Source organism: Artibeus jamaicensis, unplaced genomic scaffold, assembly GCF_021234435.1.
Source record: "Artibeus jamaicensis isolate MK-2021 breed Jamaican fruit bat unplaced genomic scaffold, CSHL_Jam_final scaffold_3222, whole genome shotgun sequence".
Lineage (NCBI taxonomy): Eukaryota > Metazoa > Chordata > Mammalia > Chiroptera > Phyllostomidae > Artibeus > Artibeus jamaicensis.
Genome location: NW_026522038.1, coordinates 5,009,536 through 5,028,962, shown reverse-complemented (window position 1 = coordinate 5,028,962; position 19,427 = coordinate 5,009,536). Strand labels below are relative to the sequence as shown.

Below are 19,427 nucleotides of genomic sequence, written 5' to 3'. Positions count from 1 at the left end.
CCCCAGGTGAGCAAGGTGAATTAGATTTAATTTTTAAAAAAAGGTAAACTGATTTCTTTTTTTTTTTAAAGTAAAATCTCTGATCTTTTAAGGTTACTTCAGCTGCTTTTAAAGTGGCTATTTTCTGGAGTGATGGAAGCTGTCACCAGGACCTTCTGGCAGGCAGGTCCTTGGTGATGCAGCCTAGATGGTAGACTGGGAGAAGGTGGTGGTTCTCACCCAGACTGTAGTTGTGCCGGTCAGTAAGCTCCCAGATGGCCTCCTCCACTGAACCCATCTGGATCGGCGTCATCCAGCAGACCCTATGGAAGAACTTGAACCTTTTGACTGCTCTGCCATAGCTATAGAAGAGGGTCTTCTCGTCATCCTCAGATATGGAGGGTGGGATGTTGCGACGTACAGGGTGGCTGAGGGTGGGAAGATGTTCTGGAAGTTCTTGGAGCCTGGCTTCCTGAAGCAGTGCAGGGGTGAGCTCCTGTAGTTCTTAGCTACACGTTCTGGTGCCTGGAAAGCATGATGCCCACCAGCTTCCCGTGCAGACTGTGCTTGTTGAGGTGGCTTATGGCCATCTGGGCCTGGCTCCCGTTGGCCATCTGCACCAGGACATTCTCCATCTTATTGAACAAAATCTTCACCTGCTGCACATCAACATACACACTGAAAAGAATAAACAGGCTTTGGGGTGTAACCATCATGAGGTTGAGGCTGCTGGCCAGCGGGACAGAATTTCCAGCCCCTGCCAGACCAGGGATGGCGATCTGCTCCTGCCACTGACGGGATGGCCAGAGGGGCCCAGGCCCCTTGCACTTTGGGAACAGAGAGGTGTGCAGCTTGAAGAATGGCAAAGGTGGGAGGGAAACCAGTTCCTGCACAGGGAGAGGCTGACATTACACCAGGTGCACTGAAGGCGGAGGCCATGGTCCAGTCCAGTGATGGCTGGCTGTCACCAGAGGGCTGTGGAGTCTGTTCTCGTCTTTGTTGCACTTGACGGTTGAGGCTGGTGAGCTTGGAAGAGTTGATGCAGCTTGTGTGGCAAGTGTTATATATATTATATATTTTTTAAAAATAGATTAGAAGAGACAAACATTCTCTACTTGGAAGTTTTAAAAGTAGTTTGGAAAGTTCTATTTTACAGGGTTTAAAAAAAATACTGTACACCTGAGAGTTTTTAAAAGCTATGTTGACTTTGTTAAACAACCTAATCTCATAACAATGGAAACATTTCCACCATCTGTTTCCAACTGTTCTCTTCACACACAAATTTCTCACAATCCACAGTCACTTTCTCAGTCACTGTTAGAATGCCACCTTCAACTTGGAGACAGTTCTGCTGCTCTATTTATTTTTTGAAAAGCATACTAGTGATACCTATTTGTTATCACAAAAAAAGGTCCAAAGTATTGAAATGCTTCTGCTTTAAAAAAAAACAAACCCTGTAATATTTGATCTCTCTCTTAAGTGCTTTGATTCCAGATACTCTGTGGGAAGCACATGGAACAAATATTTTCATGGTTGTTCCCCATCCGATATAAAGCATTATAAAGAATTCAGTTTATTCTTGTTTTTGTAGGAGTGATGACAGCAATAGCTCCCGTGCGATTCCATTTTCAACTTCCTTCCTGAGCTGCTTCCCTGAGAGACTGCGGCCAGCTGCATTCTGGGGCCCATTGTGAGTTCCCCCGAGAGCCCTTCTGTCGACGATTCAGTGAGGGCAGTGGCCCATCACTGCTGCATCCATAATACATTTGTTAATATGTAAAGAAGTCATTGACCGTGGAGGAAATTTCTTCTCTGATGCATTTTTTAAAACTGGCTGATGAAAAAGTGTCACAGGCAAATACAAGAGTGGCTAAGATCACCAGCACCGGGCACAGAGTGTACCCATGTTGACTCTTCACTGGCTTTATGGCTCATTAGCTGAGTGACTGGAGGGGTTCAGACAAGCCACCCCAAGAGGTGCCTCTGTGGTATGCAGATTATTTTTGAGCTAAAGGCAACTGAAACCCTGCCGGCTCAAAGGAAACTCTGCCTCTCCTTAACCACCTAGAAGAATTTGAATTAGGGGCCTTGCTCAAATTAGGAGATGATCATACATAACCTTTCCTGACCTATCTATATGGCAGGGCAAGCTACTAATTACCGAACATCTGCTCTTCTTGTTTTCCTGCAATTACCCTCTGAAGCCCAAGGTGACTTACTTCACCCCAGCTCAGAATGTCACGCATATTCCATTTTAAGTTTCTAGCTCTAAACCTCTCATGTATGCAGGGTTCCCGTGCACAGGCAATTACATTTTATTTTCTCTTGCAGATCTGTCTCATGTCAATCTGATTTTTCAACCAGCCAAAAGAACCAGAGGACGGAAGGGGCATTTTTTCCCCTTTCCCCATAGATTCAGCTTCACCTCTCTGTGCATTAGTTTCTTCATCCTTAACATGGAGCTGATCCAGCACTCGTCTCACAGGATTCCTATGAAGGCTAAATAAACTAACTCATGCCAAGTGCTTATGATATTTTCATAGTAAAGTTAACTTAGGTTTTAGAAAATACTATAAACAGGTATGTTACAAAAACACCTTTATTTTCACTCAGCTGCACAATTTTTCTAATGCTTATTTCTTGAAAATGTTAGTAATGTGTTTTGTGAAGTTTTCTATAGTATTTGCTGACAAATGAACACATTTTAATCTGTTGTCATGCTGTCTCCCACATATTCTTTTAGCGATGTTTGACCATTGCAGGGAGCAAAAGGAACACATATTTTGCTAACAGTACAAGGCTTTTCCATTTCTGTTATGATGACAGGAGCCTCAAGAGAGCCTTTTCATGTCTTATCATAATAAGTGTAGTCTTAAATATCATCACTTTGAACACAGCTGTAAAAATGATAAAAGTTGTTTATGATGTTTTTCAATAGCTTGCTTGTCCTGGTGGCTTCATATTACCATTAACCAACATTCTGAGGCAAATTTTAAACTTTTTGTGAGGTTCATTACTACTAATAATCAATATAAGCCCACTTTTAAAGCTGTCTTTTTGTTAATTTCTTTTTTTGGTTAACTCTAGAGAGATGTACATTGTTTTTACCTCTTACGCAATTAGTCAACAAAGAGCTTATTCTAAGAATAAGAGAAACGTCAGCATTGTCCTTCCCTTACTGTTCTCTTGGACGTGCATTGTTGGCCACAGTCTTTAGGTCCTTTCAACGAAGGATTTTAAGCCACTTTTTGGATTTTGTAAGAGTTAGTTTTGCTAAATCCAACTGGTGCGTGGTTTTTAGGTCATCAGGTAAAAAGCAGCACACCCCACGCCTCTGAGCCAGGCACTTCCCTGTCCCCTCAGGAAACCATGGGCATCTGGGTCAGTGATGTTACCACTGTCCATCCAAACACCTAATTGATGTTGAATAAAATTTATTTGATTGATTTGAATTACTATAGTGGTATAATTTATGCAAATGGAATCTCAGTCCTACTTACAAGATGCTTTCAACATAAAGAACTGGATATAATAAGAGGCTTTCTTTTATTTGTATTTTATTTACTCTTGACTGTATTTTTTCCATTACTCTTTAGTCCCTTATACACCCATCCTCCAGCAAGCAAGGCTTTCCCTTCAACTTAATATTGTTAATTTATTCAACTATATTCAACTTAATATTGTTAATACTTTTCAGTAGAAAGGGCTAATCATTACATGGGTGGGCTTTCATCAATCTACCATGTCAAGTGACATGTGTGTGGTAAATTTTATAAAACAAGAGCCCAGGGTCCTGAGTTCTGGATCTCATAGGATCCTGACAACTTAGTTCATCTCCCTGAATCTCAACCATCATCCGTAACAGGAGGCAGTTAAGTTAAATGATCTTGAAGGGTCTTTGTAATCTAACATTTATCAAGTCCATTCCTATCCTGCCTGTCTCACCGAATTCGATAGTTTCATTGTTTGCAGCATTTTGTAAAGAAGCCTCAGCTAACAGTAAATTCATAAATGGATGTTATTCACCCTAACTCCTATTTTCTGTGAAATATTTCCTTCTCTCTGCTTCTCTAAACTTCAAATACCAAATCAGTAGGGTCTATATGAGCTCTGCTAAAGGGGGAAAACCTATAAGGCAAAGCAAACAACCCCCTCGAAGAGACACTAAAAGCTCAACTCTCTGAAGGAAGTCTAAAAAAAATTAATAAATTAATTAAATTTGTAAAAAATTTCTTAGAGGTTCAAAATTTGGTGTGAATCTCATTTGTAATTAACATATTATCCTCTCCTTTTACTAACTTTACAGTAATGTTGCTCAAACTAAAAGGTCAAACAAGTAAGTATTTGCCTATGAATACCACATTCTGAGTGTTCCTACACAGAGACAAAATTAAAAAACCCAACAAATTAACCATTGTTGGCATTTAGATGTTTTTTTTAAATCAATTCCATTGTTCTCATTAATCCCACCCTGACCAGGGCTAAATTCTGTGCTCCATCTGTGTGTTTAGCTATATAAGTATCGAGAAAAACTATGCCATCTAATTTTCTTAAAATATTGAGAGTAACCATTACAGTAACAGTAACCATTGCAACTTTCCTGCACAACAAGGAGAGTTTAAATTCCTTTGTATTGAAAATTTGTAATAAACAGAATAATCATGTGCTTTCAGAGGAAGGCAGAAAACGCCAGAAGATCCCCGGTAGCTTCTGTCTGTGGGCATGTTTTTAAATTTCATAAGGGAAGCACCCCAAATACACAGGATTGCTGTCAGCAGCCATCTATTATGACAATGTTGAGTTTCATTGATCTTTCGTCTCTCATCTGTTCATACAAGAGTGGAGACTATGGGAGAAAACAGATCCTTCTCCAAGTGCTAGAAATTTTAACCAGAACAGTGTTGCAGTGAATGACATAAAACACGGTTTCTGCACTGACACACCATGTGCTGAAGGAGAAGGCAGCTGCTGTGATGTTGTTAGAACTGACTGTGTCCTAGAGACTGTCCACTCACGAAAAGAACCACCTCATGAGGAAATGCACTTCCTACACACAGAGCTGGTCTGTAGCACCATGACAGGCTGTTCTGAGTGGACGGAGAAGGTAGGTCTTTCCTCTGCAAGGCCTTTCCTCTCCTGCCACAGGAGGGGCGGGTTTGCAAATCAGTGCATGCCCTGGATCGCTGTCCCAGAAGTCTGCTGGATCTCAAATGCCTTTGCGCTCACACAAATTCCAGTGCACTCAGTATCCTGGGAAATACCTGGAAACCCTGGACACTGAGAGACATTAGTATGGTTGGCCACGTTTGGGAGAATCAGAAAATCAAGGTGATAAGCGAGAACAGACTCACACACCAATTCAAACTCCAGGCTTAGAAAGAAGGTCAAAGGTGATGACAGCAGAAGAGTCTGCCTTACATTTAGCTAAATGACTGAACTTTCTATACATTACTAATTTCCAGCATCAATGGCAAGCTTTGAATGATAACATAAGGAAAAAACTCCAAAAGAAAGACATTCACATGCATTATTCCAAAATTGCTGTCAAAGGCTAGTAACATTGTCCATATTAAATAAAATAGAAATGTCTTTTAAAATATAGTGAGATCTTTTAAGAAGTGTAAATGTCTCTTCTATTTGATGTAACTTTTTTCTTTTTCTACAGCTGACAAAAACATCTCTAATTCTTCGAGGTCTGGATCTTGGTCATGCTGTGTTGTGGGACCCAGCAAGTGCGACCGCTAGGGACAGGACTGGAATGAACTGCTGCACAGCCACTATGAAGGTTACTGTTCACGGAGAATCTGTACAAGATGAATCTGCATCCTTGGTTCACATAAAATCTGGTAATACTTCCTTCATGGTGAGCAGCCTTATCATTCTGGATAAAGTATTGATGTGAGGGCAAGGGAGAAATTGACAGTGGGGACAATTACATTCCCCTGGGCAAGGTTTTTGTCGTTGTTTTGTTGCTGCTGTTCCTGATTACTTCTTCAAATTAATTCTAATTCTAACATTAGAAACGATAACATAATTAAAGTAACATTTTGTTTCCTAGCTCTAGGATTTCTAAAATTTGGAGTACTAACTAAACAAGTCAACATTATGCTGCTTCATAGAATTTGAGAATTTCTTGAAAAACATTTAGAAATTCTTGGAAAGAAAGTACCTTCTTTAAAACTAACCTGGACATTCTAAAAAACCTCTCTGATGCAGTAATTTCCAGCTTGTTGAGATTAGTTATTGAGTCTTTAAATTTTTTGTTCAGAAATTTACAAAAATTACCTCATTAAAATAATTGCTGAAATACCTTAGATCATGTAATTTACACGTATTGGAAAGTTACTAGTTTCTTCTACCTTTCTCCACTATAATGAAACTGACTAAAAGGTTAAGAATGTTGAACAGACTTTAGTAGGCTTATTTTCCAGGTAAGAAACTTTTGTTACCTTTTGTCTGAAGGCTAATGTTTGCTTTTTTAACTATCTGGATTTAGGGACAACATATAAATTAATCTAAATAAACTGGTACAAAGAAATCTACTGAGTCAATGACAAAAATAGGAGAACAGATATAGTGAGCGATTCCCAGTCAACTATTTGATACCTCTAGTAGTTTGCCACTGACTGAGGAATACTCCGCCTCTCTCATCCTCCCCCACCGGTGGTTATCATCTGACCACCTCTGCCTCTGGCCACACCACCGTGAGGCCACGGTGCTTCTGGAAGACACTTCTGAAATGTACCATTTCACCTGAATAAAACATGGGTCTGGCCTCCTTATTTTTCTCAGTACAGCGTCAATCTCTAACTTTTAATAAGACCCTCTTTAAGGAATGGATATAACAGGAAAGAACAGCACAGAGAATACCTTACAATCTCCGGGCAACACCAGATCTAGGAGTCTGTTTTGACGTCAGCGCCCTGCCTCACTTCTGACGTTGTGTGCAGGAGGCCAAAGAAAGCCTTCCTAACCGCAGCATTCCTCAATCACCTGAGCATGCAGGGAAATAAATGTCCTCTTCCCAGATAATTCCCCACCACCTGGGACCTACCTTTGAAAACCTTTGCTTCTGTCTTAAAATTAACACTCTCCCATTGTGGAGAGAAAGAGAAAAAAAATTTGGCTTAAAACCGGTGGACAGAATTTTCTTCCAAGAAACAATTGTTTTGTTTAGTCAAACACTTCAGTATGCATTTTGTAATTTTTAGGGTTTCTTTTTTTTATTTAAGAAGGAGACCCAGAATCTGATCAGGAAAACAGAGTTGGAGGAGGAGGAAGAAATCTAAAACGTTCTGCATGTATGTAGGTCATCTGAAACAGATCAAGGGGGTCCAGAAAAGAGGGCTCAGTGTAGGTCAACCTCACCAAGGTCAACCAAGAAGGCAGAAGGCTGGCACCCAAGAGAGATGGCTGGTAAGTCTTCCCACAGAGAACAATCACTTAAAATGTAAGAACAAAAATGAATTAAGGACAAGAATAAAAATAGTTTTAGTTGTTTGATGTGCTGGATCAGGATGTGGCCAGGATTTTTTTTTTTGGCCCCAAACTTTCAGTCAAAGTCTGTCCCCTCACAATTCATAGCACTGGCTCTTTCGAGAAGTAAACCAGGGTGGTGTCAACATGAAGTTGGCAAGTGCAGGGAAGAGATGGCACAGGGCAGAAGCAAGGTATGTGGAAGGTCAGTGATCCAGTGGAAGAGCCAGCAGGAAGACAAGAGCTTCCCCTTCCACGTCAGCATTCCCACGTCCAAAATTTTTCTGTCTTAGGAGAGACACACAGGGTTCCCTCAGGACACAGCAGGAAGGCACAAACCATTTTTCAATTAAAATCCTGAGATATGGTGACTCCAGCACCATGGACCTTGGAATTTTTGTAACTGCAGCCCTTCTTTAGGAGTGTGGTCTCCCCTTCTGGTTTTTGTGAAAGACTCTCAGCATGTTTTATTTCTTCCATTATACACTCTGAGAAAAGTCATTCACTATGAAGGACTCCCCATTACTTAGGAAAAGAAGGAAGAAAAGGCAATCCTTTTGCTTCTTGACTGCCTAAGCGGAAGGAGCTAAGAGCTAAGAAAGATAAAGCATTTCTTCCATGATTTTATTATTTCTCTAGAACAGTCTCTTCCAAGTAGAATGTGTACCACTTACAGACTGTAAGAAGGCTTACTATTTTTTTTTAGATTTTATTTATTTATCTTTAGAGGGGAAGGGAAGGAGAGAGGGAGAGAAACATCAATGTATGGTTGCCTTTTGTGCATCCCCTGCTGGGAACTGGCCTGCAGGGAACCAGCCTGCAACCCAGGCATGTGCCCTGACTGGGAATCGAACTGAGATTGTCTGGTTCAAAGGCCCACGCTCAATCCACTGAGCTACACCAGCCAGGGCGGCTTACTATTGAATGGAAAGAAAATATTAGAAATATTATGTGTAGCGTAGTGTTTGTAATAGTAGAATGTCTAACATGTAACTGATAAATAAACATGTATTGAAAGCATATGTCCATATTTTAATTTTTTACAGATGGAATGGAGTTTGGAGACTACTAATATAAAAATAAAAACCATTCATACTAAACAAAAAACTATTTCAAATGGATATTCATGAAGGCAAATTTTAAACCAAAATACTTGTTAATTATTTTGATGGGAAAAAAATCAGTTTTTTGCTCTACTTTAAACACAAAGAATTCTCACTGCCTGACTCCTAAATTGAATGTCATATATTTAAAAACTCCCAACTAGCCCCACAATAGAAATTCATTTAAAAAATTGTTTTATATGCCCTCAACATCTTCTTAAAATTTTAGAGAAATAGGTTCCAAATATAAAGCAAAATATATATGAAATATAAATGATCACTTTCAAGTGTCTTGTTTTCACTGTTGTTGTCGAATAAAATTGTTACTAGTAAGAAATCTACAAGCATGTTTAGTTTGCAGTCAGTGGAATTTTTGATCAGTTGATGTCCCAGAAAGACAAACGGGGGAGCTGCAGTCCCACAAGGACACTTACTTGGTAAGTCAGTTTGGTAAGTTTTTGTATTTTTAATAAACATTACTTCTAGCTAGAAAGGTACAAGCTATGCATGTTAAAATGATCTTGACAATTTTTAATATTATAGAACTATCTCAGAATTTTCAACGTGGTATTTTCCAAGTATAAAAAAAGTTAGATTATTTAGAGGAAACCAAGCCACATGTGGAAAATACTTGTACAATTAAATTAGCACCAGTAAAAATTATTTTAACAATGATAAAAACGCCAATAGCAGATAAGGCTTCCTGAGTGCCTGTTAGATGCCAGGCCCTGTATTATGCACTCACTCTGCCCGTACTAACTCAGTGCTCTTAAACTGAGGCTGCCCACTATGCCCGTCAGAATCAGCAAGGGAAAATAACAAAGAAAATGATGCCTGGATTCTACCCCCGGAAGAGACTCTGACCCCGTTGTGTTACAGTCAGTATTTAATTAATTATTAATAGGAAAGGGGAGCAAAGGGACTGAATCACTGAATTTAATAAACTGGGGGGCAGAAGCCTGTGTGATCCACCAGGAAGCTACAGCCTCACACGCCAGGGGATCGATCAGGGCACTGCTCCATCAAGGGGATTAACACTCCCGCCTTCCTCTCTCCAGTACTGGGTGGTAGGGGGGCTCAGGAAAGGTGCTGGACCACAGAGGCCTGTCAGCTGGCTAACCTCGTGCCCCACAATCTCTCCTGCAGCCAGCTCTCTTGAGGTGTAGCCTGTACTTCTCCTTCACCTTTTATTTTATCAAGAAAGTTCATGTAAATAATGAAGGTAGAGCCAACAAACAGGAACAGTTCCTTTTTTTCCAACTGATATTTCTCCTCCAGGGCAAATAGGCTTAGTTCTGAAGCTACTCGCCAGCAGTTTTCTTTATTGCCCTTCTTGCCTACTGTAGCTCAAACAGAAGCTGACAGAATACTCAGTTGATTGATTTTTTTTTATAAAAGCAGGAGAACCAGGGAGGCAGATAATGAAGAGAAAACCCAATTCTGTGTTATCGCTTGGTTTATTCGGCTAGCAGTCACATGAGTGACAACATTGCATAAAGTTACCTTAATCTTGTCAGACCACAAAGCATTCTTTCTGTTGGGTCAGGCTGGCCAGAGGTGGTCTGTCTCAATGCCAAGGGCAAGAAATAAGGCAAGCAGAACTTAATGGTGGAGGGGGTGATGATGGCACCATATCTATTTAGAAAGGAGAAATACTATCCTCTGAAATGCAAGGGCCACAGGGTATGACCCAGGCAGTTACCAGCTAACTTGAGACTTGGAGTGTAAAGTAGGCAGTTTAAACCAGTGACACGCAAGGATCAAGGGAGCAAAGAGACAGAGTCACAAAGTGGCATCCAGACATTCCAGAGACCATGAGAGAGGTCTCTGCCATGTCATCACACTGTTCAAATGAAGCATCTGAGGGTGTGAGTGGATCAAAGAACTTTAGCTAAGACGCGGAGCCAAGAGGACATTTACTGAGCACAGTCTGTTAGCCTCTGCACTAGGGGCATTTCACGTGGTACCTCATGGGATCCCCGCAACAGTTCCCAAACGGGAGGTGTTATTGTGCCCTGCGGTATTCCAGTATAACTCAAGTATTAAGTGGGTAGCATGGCTTTGAAACGAGATGCATTTGTTTCTAAAACCTGCATTCCGGCCACTCTGACACAGTCCCCTTAAGTCCCTGTTTCTGCCCTGGCCTTCGGGTTTACGTGGGACATTCGGCCCCATAAGGGCACTTCTGAGCCATGGGCAGGCGTGGCGGGAAGCACATGCCCACTTGTGAGTGGGAGTCGGGTTGTTTGCAGAGACTTTAAAGCTATATGTAAAAGTTCATTTCTATGGGGTATTTTCCCTCTCAAGTTCTGCTCCTTGGCCGGCTCCCACCATCTCCCCTCACGTCCATGCAAATGGCAGTGCCTGATTCTAGTCATTGGCCACCTACTCTCGGAACAGTTCGCCCAACCCAGGGAGGCTCCCGTCCACTTGACACATCTGTGTCCAAAAGTTTTTACTTCTGCTTCCAACAGCTGAGCAGTTTTGTCTTTAGTCACTCCCTTTTGTTGCTATTCTTTAAAACTCTGTGAGCAGCAGGTCAAGGAAAGCCTCCTCGTTCATTCGGCAAGACTTTACTGAGTACACAACACAAACGTGGAAATGTTTCCAGTGCTGTGGTCATAGAGATCGTGAGAATTTAGCCCTTTCTTCCGATACCCTCGGGTTCTGCCCACTGATCTGCTCTAACAGCCAGTAAGACACTAGACAAGCTCTAGAGCATGGCCTGGAGACAGAGTCCTGAGATTCAGGGCAAGCGCACCTGACTTCCTCCCTGCTAACTTCCTTCACACAGAGCCAGGGCAGGAGCCCAGCGCCAGCAGTCTGGCTCAGAACTGTTCTCTTTATTCCCACTGCTCTGTGCTGTCGTCCAGAGGTTTTTCTCCTGGACACTTTACTATGATTTCCTCAGTTTACCTCTTGTGCAGAGCCAGATCCCTTCTCAAAAGGGCAAAATGACAAGAAAGGAGTGTCAGGGCAGTTCCAGCTCTGTGACGGGTAGAAATGGCTGCCATAAAAACGAATCAAAAGTGAGAGAGAGAAAGGTTTGTTCAGGCAATGTTCTCAAGCAAATTTTTATTTTGCATTCAGTAAAAATTCCCCCTTCTCTTGAATTAAAAGGCCACTTAATGTGGGAGGGGCGCATGGCATATTGTCATTTTTTAGCAGTTGTCCAAGTTACAATGCACCTGTTACTAAAACCTGGAGCCGGGTCAGAGCTTCAGAAAGGGAAGAGCGGGGGCTGGGGTGGGGGGGCGGGTGCAGGAGGTGTCAGGTGAAACCTAGCTTGGCTTTCAGAAGAGAATCACGTTTGTTCCCAATTCTCATCCATTTTTTCACTGATTTTTTAGCAACTTTGGAGTTCTCATACACAGTTATTAGAGGGTGTTTTTCTTTATGCCTTAGAGATAGTTTTTAAAGAAAGCACCATCTGTTTCCCCAGTTTCCAATAAAAAGCCGATCAACTAAGTGTTTAGTTACTACTTGTGTCATAATAAAGACATGAAAAGAAATGTTTATCTAGTTTAGAATAAAACACATTTACCTTCACACAGTCTGAGAACTGAGAATTTTTATAGCTGGTAGCAGAGTAGCTCTAACAGCCAGTAAGAAATACACAAACATTAGAAAACAAAAATTAAGCAAATATACACACTCAAAGACAAATCAGAAAAAAAAATGCCCAACTTTACAAGACAAAATGAGCAGGTCGCTGAGGGCAGTTCCAGCAAGATATGAATTCGGTTTCGTGGAGTTACTTACCCACACAAGCAGAATCCCCATTTCCCGAGGGGCAGTTCCAGGGCTGGAGTGCTGAGAGACTAACAAAGCTGAATTTAAAAGCTACTGGCAACAGAATGACAAGGAAGAGCAGCATGATCTTGATGGGCTTGGACTTTCAATAGAAAATAACTTGACTTTGGTGGAGCGTAGCAAGGGGTGTGTGTCTGACTCCAGGAGCGCTCACAGGGCTTGGCCTGCAGCCGTGGGGCATTTTCCCCTGTGTTCTTTGCTGTCGCCCTCCTCCTCCTTCTCCTTCAACTCAAGACAGTGTCCAAATGCAACCTCAAAGGGATACTCTAGGGAAGATTTCTTTATCTAAGTTTTTGGGAAACCAGTAAGAAATACCTGACATCCTTATGACACATTTCACAATTCAACCTGCATGCCCTGGAGACTGACTTCACTGTGACAGACGGAGACAGCAGCAGTAAAGGCTTGAGGGAGAGAGAAAAAAAAAGGAAAGAATTGGTGGCAAGTTCCAACCACGACCCTTGATGAAGCTGAAAGAAGAAATATGAAGATCCAATTCCTCCTCAAACACAGTTTCTCTTTTCAAAAAGTGGAATGACTCCCCTTTCCTTTTTAAAGCCCTTTTGGCTCCACCTCTTCTTCCTTTAGTGACACTTGAGTGAGCCTCTGTTTGCAAATGTGAACGCAGGCAATTCCACCCCACAGGAAAGCAGGGCTGGCTGCCAAAGAAGAGATAACTGGCTACTCACCATAAATATTCTGGGCAGAACCAGGGAGAGAGCAATTAGGGCGGTATGGAGTTGCTCCTGGTGTTCTGCAGGTACTTGCTGAATGTTAGCTATGTTTTAGTATCTTGAAGGATGGAGACAAAGTTAAACCATGCTGTATACTCCATGGTGAGCAACACTTCTGATAATTCAGACTTCTAGTAATTGATCTGTCACTTGAGCAATACGACAGAAAATTTAACTTCAGTTCATTCTTTGAACTAAATGTCAACACTGGTGCTCATTCCTGGAGCTTAATCTTTTTTCTCTCGCCTGTATATTTTATAGCGGAATTTGAAAGATTATTCTTTCCAAATCAAAGGGAAATCCCTGGAGCCAAATGAAGAGGAACAGTGTGCACAGACATCTCTTCTTTCAGCACGTGCCTAAAAAAAATATCGTGAGGGGCCAGGAGTGCAGGGAGAGGAGTGGGCTGTTATTATAGAACCATGCTGGAAAAAATAAGCTAATAGCACAAAATCTGGGAAGCAGTGGGAATCCGGCAGAGCTGACTGCTGTTCCTTCCTGAACACCGTAGGCTATCTTCTCACACAGGGACAGAAAATAAAAGCCTGCTCCTCTACTTGGAGCAGCAACAGCTCTTATTTCTTCAGAAGTACTCCCAGGACCCCAAAACATCTAGCTCAGGCAAACCCCCAAACACCAGATCTGATGAACCATGGAAGTTTCTACCAGTTTACTTCATCCTGGAAAACAGCCTGTCATTTAAGTTGCCCAGAGGTAGCATTCCAAGTGCTGGTCAAAGCGTAGATAGAGCGATAGTCACAGAAATAACAGTCGCACCAGCAAACACCCATTATGGAGGAAAATGGGAATTAGTCCAAGCCTTCTGGACTTTCAGAATTAAATTCATATTTGATTCTGTCCTCATCATTCCTCAAATACTGGGGTCACTTTTCTGAAACAGCTAAAGTCAGGATTTCTCTGATTTCAGCCAGCCTCTGCCAGGCAGCTTCCAACCCTTACAGGAGAAACAGACCCTGGGGCCGGCAGAAGTCCTGTGTGGGTGGAGTTGGGACACATGGAACATTCCATGGCTTTCGGGACCTCACTCAGACTCCAGACTCAGAATGAGTGTCCTACAAATAACCTCTACTACATTACTACCCTTGCTCATAACCTTCCTCTTCAGTGACATTCATCGCCAGTTTCACAGGTGACAGCAATAGAATTGGCTTAGAGCAGTCGTCCCCAAACCTTCGACACCAGGAACCAGTTTTGTGGAAGACAATTTTTGCACGAATAGGGGGCAGAGGGGATGGTTTCGGGATGATTCAAGCATGTATTATGTTCAAGTTCACTTCCTCCTATGCATCCAGTTTCCTAACAGGCCGGGACTGGTACCAGTCTATGGCCCCGAGGTTGAGGACCCCTGGCTTAGAGGACAGTCAAATACCCAGCTGTAGAGAGGAGAATAACAGGAACACAAACACAAAATAATACACCACTATATTCTGTTTGGATCTGGAGTCTCTGGTATTATTTGGGTTTGTAGAAAGGTACACTTTCCTAGTTACATATCACCTCGGTTAACGTTGTCACACATGCCCCTTGAGAGATGACAGACTCAATATGGCTGTGGTAGAAGCTGAGACTGGTGACTGGTATGAAAGATCAAACCCAGGTAATCCACAGACAAATTAGGATTACCCACCATAGCAAATCAAGGACAGAGCCGCCCTCTCTGAAAGGACTTTCAGAGATATCTAGTAAGTCTGTATTCTTATTTCCAGATAAAGCTGAAACTGTCTTGGACAAATGAACATCCTTCTTATTTTAAAGTTGCTCAGAAATCTGTTAAAACTTTATGGGTTTGAGCTGCCAGACACCTTTTAGTTTCTGGGGTTGAATTAAACTCATGAATTCATTCATTGAACAGCTCAAGAAATCAAATTCATGGTTCCCTAAGTTCAAGTTGACTAACAACAGCAAAAAATAGTTTATGAGTACCAGCTAACGAATGGCCAGTCACCAAATATTCTGAAGGCGTCCTAAAAGAAGGGGGAATTACAACAAATTCAGTAGACTGGAACATGCAGCAAAGCTTCATGTGATAATTAGGAAGCCTCACATCAGCATGGAGAAGAAGGGAGGCCCTGGATATGCAACAGGAATGGACAAAGAAATGAAATGCTCGTTTATTAAATCCTTAGATCCTAAGGGGACAGCACTGGATGGGAGGAAACCCTGCTGGCAGGTCAGTCGGAGTCAGTAATGGCAAGGAGACGCCTCTGAATGCGCTCAAGTGTGAGTGAACATCAATAGAAAGGAGGCTATTGGGAGACATGTTTATGTGACCTGGCCATCATTCTTATTGTTCAGGTAAAATTTTCCTGTTGGAGCACAAAGCACCCTTTTCTCCTTGGTTATATGTTTGCTGTACAAACATCACCACCATCACAGCATTAACAGGTTGCCCACAATGTGCCAGGCTTTATTCACACCCCTTCCAACCCTCAACACTGCCTTGCAAGGCGGATGTCATTGCCCATTTCAGAGGACTCTGAGGAGCAGGAAGGCTAAGAAATTTTCTCAATATCAAACACATTTATAGAGCATATGGCCTTGGAACTCATTATTCTCTCCTTATTAGACAGTGTTTTGGGTCAGAATAAACAGGCTGGGACATCATTAAAAGAAGCAGAATTTATACTATATATATATGGTTATGACTATAGGAACCAGAAGTGACAAGGCAGCCCATTTGTTAGGAATAACTATCAGCATTAATATCCACCTGCAGAAATGGTACACAGGCTATATTCCCAGGCCATGTTTGTCAATGAATATCAAGTGTTGTTCCTTATAGGAACAAGACAGTTTCTATAAGATTTTCAAACATTTTCTTGTTTATTGGAGACAGCATTGTTGACATGTGTCTGGCATTCCCATTATTCGTGTGTGGCAGAAACTGCAGTGGAACTAAGGGAAAGTGATTGAGAGGGCATAGGAGCTGGCTACAAAGGGCAAATTATAATGTATCAAGATATTAATACCAGATGTAAAAGTTTTATTGAAAAAGAAGAATAGTTTTCCCCTTGGTATTTGTCCATGGGAGTTGAAAACTATGTCCCCACAAAAAACCCTAGTAACAAATATTTATAGCAACTTTATTCATTATTGCATAAACTGGAAGCAACCAAAATGTCCTTTAATAGAAGAATGGATAAGCAAATTGTGGTACATCCATACAATGACCTATCATTGAGAAACAAAATTAAATGAACCATCAAGACACTAAAGGCATGAGGGAATCACAAATGCATATTGCTAAGTGAAGGAAGCCAGTTTGAAAGGCTACATACTCCATGACTCAAACTATCAACATTCTGGAAAAGACAAGACTGGGGATAGTTGGAGTCAGGGAGAGACAGAGGAACAGGCAGAGCGCAGAAGACCTTTAGGGCAGTGAAACTATCCCGTGCGATATGTACAGGTAGATACATGTCACTCAAAATTAATCAAAACCCACAGAATATACAGTGAGTAAATCCTAATGTAAACACAGACTTTAATTAATAATGCATCAACATTGGCCTATCAGTTGTAACAAATGTACTACGCTAATGCAAGGTATCTGTCATAGGGGAAGTGGGAGGAGGGGAAGGAGAGGCAAATTTGGGGCTCTGTACATTTTGCACAATTTTTCTGAAAACTCAAAAGTGCTTTTACAAAAAATAATCTATTAATTTATTTAAAAGGAGAGTCACTGTCCGAGTAAGTAATGCACAGATTAAGTAATGCCGTGCTTCTACCAAAGGCAATAAGATTTTTAAAAGCGCCTTGTAAATAAGACATAGTAGAGGAATCCTGCCCATGTTCCATTTTTCAGCTCAACCCACTCTCAGTACCTAGAAAGTTGCCTCTGAGCAAGAGGGAAAACAAGACTTCAGAAACTGGATATATAAAAAGAAGGCATAGTTTATAATATATAATTTATACTTCTATGAGGCAACAACAGAATCTAAATCTTTTTTATTTTTATTTGTTATTGTATTTTTTCCACTACCATTTAGTCCCTTTACATCTCCCTCTACCCAGAAATCACCGCACTGTTATCCATGTCCACGAGTTCTTTTCCCTTTTGCTCAATCCTTCCACCCCTAACAGCCCGGCCCCCTTAGCTGTCATCCGGCTCTTTATAAGTCTGTCCCCATCCTCTTTGTTAGTTCAGTTTTTTAAATTATTTTATTTATTTATCTTTAGAAGGGAAGGGAAGGAGAGAAGGAGAGAAATATCAATGTATGATTGCTTCTGGTGCATCCCCTGCTGGGAACTGGCCCCTGCTGGGACCTGGCCTGCAACCCAGGCATGTGCCCTGACAAGGAATCGAACTGCGATGTTTTGGTTCACAGGCCCGTGCTCAATCCACTGAGCTACACCAGCCAGGGCTTTGTTAGTTCAGTTTTGTTCATTAGATTCTATGTATGAGTGAAATCATATGGTATTTGGCTTTCTCTGACTGGTTTATTTCAGTTAGCACAATATTCTCCAGGTCCATCCATACTGCCATGAAGGGTAAAGGGGAACCCTTTTGCACTATTGGTGAGAATGCTTACTGAGGCAACCACTATGGAAAGCAGTATGGAGAAACCTCAAAAAATTCAAAAAATGAATCTGCCTTTTGACCCAGCTATCCCATTTCCGGGAATATATATAAAAATACCAAAAAACAATTCAAAAGAACATAGGCACCTCTATGTTCATTGCACTATTATTTACAATCACCAAGATATGTAAGCAGCCCAAATGTCCATCAGTAGATGAGTGTGTAAAAAAGGAGAAAACTAAGTCCTTTTTTTTAAAAAAAAAAGCTCATTTTAGACTACATTGCATTTATTTATTTAATCTCAGCGTGGGTGTTGGTTTGCAACCTTGAAAGTTCTCACCAGATGAAATCTGAAATTGCCCCCACCCTTTAACCCCCACCCCCGGGGGCAGGAAGAGAACAAAGAAAGAGGCAGACTAGGCCAGATTGGTAGGTAGCAAGTTTTGTTTTTGTTTTTTATTGTTCACTCTTGAAATGCAGAATTTTATTTAGAAACTGTTCAAAGTAGGGAAAAAAAACCTTCTCAAGAAAGACCAGGTAGAAAATGTGTTCCCAATAAAATGAAATTTTAGGCCAACAGAAGTCTAAAATACAACAAAAGAGAAAAAACACCACTCTTATTTGAACACTGCTAGTTACTTGCATTTTTTGGCAATGTTAATCACTGAATATGGGTTCTCCTGTGGATGAGGTTTGTCCCTTAGAGCCCCTTTGGGTGAGAATAAGTCTACCAAGACATAATCTACTTGAGGAGGAAAGGTGGCCAATCTCTCAAAGGAGCAGGGCCTTGAGCTTGTTTCTCTAGGGGCTTTCACTGGGTTCAATTTGCACAGGAATACAGGTAAACTATATTGTCCATCAATCACTGTCAGGCAGTAAGGATCAAACAATAGATAACATTCAAAGAACTCTGAGGGCTTAGTCTGAGCCAGGGTCAGATAGCTGAAAGGCCATACAACTTTGGGAAACAAACTCATCCTTGGACCCTTATCAGAAAATTGGCAAAGCACTTTTTCACAGGATTTTAAGCATTCTTTCGTAGGCCTGATCGCCCCAGGAAACTATCCGCTCCTGCCCAGGGCTGCACCACCAGCCAACATTGTTTCAGTCTGAAGTCAGGCAGTGGGAAGTAAGGCAGCGAAGAGATTAGGAGACTTCTCACAGACAGAATGAGGACTCAGGCTATGTCAAAATGGAGGGGTAGGAGTCCATCATCCCCTTTTTCTATAATCCCCCAAATCCTTCCCTGAAGGCTCCTTCTCAGTCATGCCTGTCTTAGGTCATCCCTCCCTTGAGGAATCTTACCCATCATTGGCTAACCAATCATCCATCCGGGGCCAAGCAGGGTGAAGTAAAGGGGGCAGAGGTGGTGCCCCTGCTGGGAAGATAAGCTTTATGTCCTTAGTGGCTTATGGTCCCAAAGTCTTTTTACTCAGCCTCAGCCATAAGGAGATTACAGCTTCTGAAACCAGGCAGGGTGATTCCCAACATTCTCCTCCAATTTCCACACAGAGCAGGCACTGCACAACAAATGTATCACAAATATCTGCTCTCTACACACATTTTAGTACAAGCTAGGTAGTTGGCAGGTTTAATAATCAAGGGAACTTATAGACAAGGCTTGAGCATCACAAGTAGAGTTGGTCTCTGCACCCACCTGTCAGAATCTTAAAAGCTTGTATAGAGACCTTAGCCAGGTTCAGTCATTTTTACTGTCCAGATGGTCTCAACAACACAGTGCTCTGTCGAGGCTGTGTCTTTGCAACAGCTCTTCGTGGG

The 19,427-nt window shown here is 41.7% G+C and overlaps 1 protein-coding gene across 5 annotated transcripts in view; it reads right to left on the bottom strand.

The window, feature by feature from the left end:
- EGF (epidermal growth factor) overlaps nt 1-12,912 on the bottom strand; it is an 89,731-nt gene extending 76,819 nt beyond the window's left edge. For 3 of the 5 annotated variants that reach the window (XM_037156189.2, XM_037156199.2, XM_037156226.2), the window contains exon 1: nt 12,321-12,911. In XM_037156189.2, coding sequence (XP_037012084.2) covers nt 12,321-12,435 — 115 coding nt within the window. In that variant the 5' untranslated portion in view covers nt 12,436-12,911. Of the gene's footprint in view, nt 1-12,320 lie in introns of all 5 variants that reach the window. The other 2 variants (XM_037156209.2, XM_053657038.1) reach the window with 2 other exon arrangements.
- Between the last annotated feature and the right edge of the window lie 6,515 nt (nt 12,913-19,427).